The sequence below is a fragment of the Arachis stenosperma genome, chromosome 8 (assembly GCF_014773155.1).
Source record: "Arachis stenosperma cultivar V10309 chromosome 8, arast.V10309.gnm1.PFL2, whole genome shotgun sequence".
Classification (NCBI taxonomy): Eukaryota; Viridiplantae; Streptophyta; class Magnoliopsida; order Fabales; family Fabaceae; genus Arachis; species Arachis stenosperma.
In genome coordinates, this window is record NC_080384.1 from 5479632 (window position 1) to 5485204 (window position 5573).

At 38.4% G+C, this 5573-nt stretch overlaps 1 protein-coding gene across 3 annotated transcripts; it reads left to right on the forward strand.

Annotated features, from left to right (window-relative positions):
• The first annotated feature begins 560 nt into the window (after window positions 1-560).
• LOC130944612 (protein NLP5-like) lies at window positions 561-4791 on the forward strand. Of its 3 annotated transcripts, none has more exons than XM_057873013.1 (5): window positions 561-618; window positions 1101-2186; window positions 2487-2534; window positions 2651-3560; window positions 3699-4791. In XM_057873013.1, the coding sequence occupies exons 2-5, from the start codon at window positions 1215-1217 to the stop codon at window positions 4616-4618; spliced, it is 2850 nt and encodes a 949-aa protein (XP_057728996.1). In that variant the 5' UTR covers window positions 561-618; window positions 1101-1214; the 3' UTR covers window positions 4619-4791. The 3 variants fall into 3 exon arrangements, with proteins under 3 accessions (XP_057728996.1, XP_057728995.1, XP_057728997.1); XM_057873012.1 differs by lacking the exon at window positions 561-618 and adding an exon at window positions 629-887; XM_057873014.1 differs by lacking the exon at window positions 561-618 and adding an exon at window positions 629-804.
• Window positions 4792-5573: the final 782 nt, after the last annotated feature.

A 5573-nucleotide genomic window follows, 5' to 3' on the forward strand; every position in this document is an offset into this window, starting at 1 on the left:
AAAGGAAAGAACAAAGTTAAGGGATGTTTGTGTGCTGATGGGGGAGGTTTGAGTTTGACTTTACCTCAAAAGAGAGCGAGAGTTCCAATGAGTGGGACCCATCATTGGTAGCATCGGTTATCAGTATCTTCATTCTTCTTCTCAGTTGGTTGGAATCATCAGCATTCCATGATTTCTTTCTCCCTCACATACTTTCCAATGCCCCCTCCTTCATTTCACTCATACATGTCAACATCTATCTTCTATTTATTACCATTACACTTCAATTTTATTTGAATTGTTATTTTGTATCCCTAAAATTAAACTAAACTAAACTAATTATTTATATCATTTTTAGACACACACAGGACAAGGTTCATTCTTGTGTCACGGTGGGTCCCCCCTAAGAATCCATCAATATTCATCATCAACCCACCATCTCCTATTTTATTTTATTAAATAAATTTCTTGCATTTCTTGTTTGTTGCTTCCTTACTCCTCACCTCCACTTATTAATTATTATTATTATTATTATTGACATCAGCATGAACTTGACAATTATAAAAGAGTGCACAGCACCAAATATAAAATAAAATAATAAAAACCAGAACTTGGAGTATCTTCAAGAATCTTTACATGGTGAGTTATTCCCTTCTTCTATCTTCGCTTTTACCTTGCCGGAGGACCCTCCTTTCTTCATCTTCATACAAAGGAACCGCATAGAAAAAAAGATTCCTTCAATTCACTCACTATAGCTAGAGTTTGGAATCTTGCACATAAAGTGTTATATTCTGAGTGTTATAGAGGAGAATCTTTTCTTTTTTGGTGAGCATGGCCACCATGTTTCGCCTCCAACTTTCTTCTTTTTGTTTCCCCTTTTGCTTCGTCGATTAAGACTTTGCATCCAGGTTTTTCTTTTCAAACCTCGAATCTATTCTGTTCTTCATTTTTTGGTTTTCATTCTGATAAATCAAAACTTATATAATTATATATATGTATGTGCTGCTTTGACCTTAGCTTGCATCAGATTTTTAGTAGGAAAAAAGTAGAAACAATCATGATTCATTCATCAACTTTTGTTTTTTTCATTTGCTGACATTATTTGACTACTTTTTTGGCAGAAAGAAACTGTTTGAAGACTGAAGAAGCCGAAGCCGAATCCCAATCCTCTTACCTTGTGTTTTTGTTTAAGACAAGAAAGATTGTTTTGTTAGATCTGTTTTGGGAGCACCAACATGAGAGATGGTGGAGTGTTATCATCAGGTACCATGCTGGAACCTACTCCTCCTCCTCCTCCACCACCACCACCAGCACCACCTCCAACAACAACAACATCAATATCAATGGACTATGATTACATCAATGAACTCTTTGTAGATGGTTGCTGGTTAGCAGCTTCTTCTTCTGCTGCTGATGGATCTGCTGATTTCTATGTGCCAAGTCCTTCTTTTTCAAACCCCATATTTGATCCATTCTCTTGGCCTTCCTTGGATACTGAACAAATTCAATCCCAAGAACGAGAACGAGAACAAGAACATGAAAAACAACAACAACCACCACCTTTTAGCCATGACTTAGTTGTTGCTGCTAATAGTTGTAGCCGGAATCAGCAACAACAGTATCATCACTATGAGAATCAGTCAGTGGAAAACAATAATCCAAATCCTAATAATCCTTCTGAGTTTTTCAGAAGGTGGTGGATTGCACCAAGTTCTAATCCGGGACCTGGATCTTATGTCGTTGAGAAGCTATTGAAGGCACTCATGTGTATCAAAGATGTGAACAGAAACAAAGACATGCTTATACAAATATGGATTCCAGTTATGAACAGAGGAGGCACTCAGATTCTCAGAACCAATGGGCTTCCATTCTCACTTGAATCAAGGTCTGTGAACCTTGCAAAGTACAGGGAAATCTCGGAGGTGTACCAGTTCTCTGCCGAGGAGGATTCGAAGGAGTTGGTGCCCGGATTGCCAGGGAGAGTTTACAAGGAGAAGGTTCCTGAGTGGACTCCTGATGTTAGATTCTTCAGGAGCTATGAATATCCAAGAGTTGACCATGCTCAAGTCTATGATGTGAGAGGATCATTGGCACTTCCAATCTTTGAGCAAGGTAGCAAGAATTGCTTAGGTGTTGTTGAAGTTGTCATGACTCAACAGAAAATCAACTATCGCCCTGAACTTGAAAGTGTTTGCCAAGCACTTGAGGTTTAATTTTCCTCCTCAACTTTCCTTATGTTGCATAATGAACTTCTATTGTGTTGTAAATATCCTAAGAAAACTTGAAACTTGTGCTTGCTAGCTTTTTCCTTTCATCGTGCTATTGCTATTTCTGGAGGTATAATTAATTTCTATGAAACTCTTCTTTCAATATCATCCTTTTCAAACAGATACTTTTATGACAAATATGATGTTGTTTACTTGTGATTGAATTTTTCTATTTTAGCTATTCAAATATAAGATTCATTTGTTAGTTTTAACTATTGGAGGAAATTTGTTATTTTGCAGGCTGTTAATCTTACAAGCTCAAAACTTCCAACTATTCAGAATGTGAAGGTAAAAATGGAAAAAAAAAAAAAAGAAAAATCATCTGAGAGTAAAGATTTTTAATGAACTTGAACTTCTCAATTTCCTTATGATAACTGAACTGTTCCATTTTTTTTAATTTTCAGCATACATCATATGAAAAGTCCTATGAAACTGCATTGCCTGAGATTCAAGAAGTATTAAGATCTGCATGTGAAATTCACAAATTGCCATTGGCACAGACATGGATTCCATGCATCAAACAAGGCAAAGAAGGATGCCGGCACTCAGAAGACAACTATCCACACTGCATATCTCCAGTGGAGCATGCTTGCTATGTTGGTGACCCTTCAATCCAGGTCTTTCATGAGGCATGCTCTGAGCATCACTTGTTAAAAGGCCAAGGTGTTGCCGGCGGAGCATTCATGACGAATCAGCCTTGCTTCGCACCCGACATAACTTTGTTAAGCAAGACAGACTATCCACTTTCTCATCATGCAAGGATGTTTGGATTGCGCGCTGCAGTCGCCATACGCTTGCGAAGCATCTATAATAGTTCAGATGACTTTGTTCTTGAGTTCTTCTTGCCTTTGGAATGCATTGACAATGATGAACAGAAGAAGATGCTCACTTCATTGTCATTGATCATACAAAGGGTTTGCCATAGCTTGAGGGTTATATCAGATAAGGAATTGGAGGAGGAAACCGATTTTTCAGTTGAAGAAGTGATAGCTCATGAAGATAGTGGCACTTTTGCTAGTGCTGCAGCGTGGCCAGAACCACTGCAGAGTCAAATTGTTGCTTCATTGGGTGCTCAAGAAAAATCAAGTGAAACTATGGGGACGAGTTTCTCCGACCAAAGGCAACAACAGCAAGAGAGTTCTGTTTTGAAAGGGAACCTTGACTCTAATGGGGAGTGTTCTACTTATAATGTCGGGAACTTGTCAAGTAAAACCGGAGACAAGAAGAAGAGTAAAGTAGATAAGACTATCACTCTGCAAGTTCTTCGCCAACACTTCGCCGGAAGCCTAAAAGATGCAGCAAAGAACATTGGTGGTAAGTGCTGTATTCATATGGAAAAATGTTTGCGCGACTCATTTTTTGTACTCAAAGAACATTATTTTGTGTTACACCTTTGTTCTAGTTAATACAAATCTTATGGTACTTTGTCCTTATGGAATCATTACTTTGCAGTTTGTACTACAACGTTAAAAAGGATCTGCCGGCAACATGGGATAAAACGTTGGCCTTCAAGGAAGATCAAGAAGGTTGGTCATTCCTTGCAGAAGCTTCAACTTGTAATCGACTCAGTCCAAGGTGCTTCTGGTGCATTCCAAATAGATTCCTTCTATTCAAAATTCCCAGACTTAGCTGCTTCTCCAAATCTATCAGGAACAAGCCTGTTCTCAAATCTCAAGCAATGTGATAATAATCCAAACTCACTAAGCATACAGCCGGATCCTGGTTCGCTGAGTCCGGAAGGCGCATCAAAATCGCCGTCCTCTTCTTGCAGCCAGAGCTCGATTTCTAGCCATCCATGTTCCAGCATGGCTGAGCAACAGAATCATCATCACACAAATAATAATTTTGATAGTAGCAAAGATCAAATGGTGTTATTGGTTGGAGAGAATTCTAGCGGCGATGGCTTGTTGAAGAGGATAAGAAGTGAAGCAGAATTGAAAAGCTTGAATGAAGATAGAGTAAAAATAGTCATGCCAAGATCGCAAAGTCAAGAAACACTTGGTCAACATAACGTTAAAAATGGGCACCATGGATCATTGTCAAGAACCAAAAGCAAAGGGACTCAAAAGGAGGATGCAGCTTATAGAGTGAAAGTAACATATGGGGATGAGAAAGCAAGGTTCAAGATGCCTAAGAATTGGGGCTATGAAGATCTTGTGCAAGAAGTTGGTAGGAGATTCTGCATAAGTGACATGAGCAAATTTGATGTCAAATATTTGGATGATGATTATGAATGGGTGCTACTAACCTGTGATGATGATTTAGAAGAATGCATTGAAGTTTGTCAATCATCTGAGAGCACCACCATCAAGCTTTGTCTTCAACTCTCTAATACTAATCATAGTATGCGAAACCCTTTTGAATTTAGATAGCAATATTAGAAGTGAACCTTTTTTTTTCACCTGTAAATTATAAGATTGTTTGTCATATTGTGTGAATCAATCTTAGAAAGTTTGTAGTTTAAAGGTTCAACAATTCTTCTTTGAAGACATTGTTTTGGCAGATTATAAGGACAAAGATGTACATATATCCTTATTGCTTGAAGCAATAATCAAGTTCAACTTTCCTTATCTCTCAGTCTATCTAATTAGAGTTTGACCAACGAATTTTCTTAGTATCTTTTTTTTTTTTTAATACTTTACTTGAACGAAAGTTCTGGATGTGATTTATTATCATTTAAATGAAAGCATGTTAAGGGTTATCGTGCTTAAGTTTTGGATTGTTTGTCGATGATAATTAATAAATAATTTAGAGGCAAAGGACACCTGGGGATTTTGATATATAGAAATGACATCATTAATTAAAACTAATCATATTTGTTAGTTGTTGTTTCCAGCGCGACACAATCATGGCACCGCTCTTGTTTGCATCGCATTTCCACTAGATATATATAACGTGATCTTATTATCTTAACGACGCACTAACTACTATGAATTTTACTTAACATTACCTTATATAACAAAATTCATAATTTATATTTATTAAATCTAAAAGTATATAATTATTTAATAATGTTACGGCCTGGCCCAGGCTATTCGCGGGTCGACCCGAATGGTCGGGCACGTACAACTCACTCGGCGACCTGGACACGCGTCCTTGACAACTCTCCACTGCAGCTGTGAGGAAGCTTCGAGAAAGGTGGGCCTGTCCTTGTAGGACCCACCTCTGACACGGTATAAATAGGGAAAGGCCTGCCCCTCCCCTAAGGTACGTAATACACCACTCTACCCCCTTTTCCGCCTGCACACTCTACTAACTTGGGCGTCGGAGTGTCTTTGCAGGTGACACCCCCCTTCACATCGAGAGCTCAGAACGTCGGTCCATCAA

What these genes read in the sequence shown, in the direction of transcription:
- LOC130944612 (XM_057873013.1), top strand. Translation starts at nt 1,215, where the DNA reads ATGAGAGATGGTGGAGTGTTATCATCAGGTACCATGCTGGAACCTACT. An exon ending in CAACTATTCAGAATGTGAAG is followed by an intron (nt 2,535 to 2,650) that starts GTAAAAATGGAA and finishes TTTAATTTTCAG; the next exon opens with CATACATCATATGAAAAGTC. An exon ending in TGCAGCAAAGAACATTGGTG is followed by an intron (nt 3,561 to 3,698) that starts GTAAGTGCTGTA and finishes ATTACTTTGCAG; the next exon opens with TTTGTACTACAACGTTAAAA.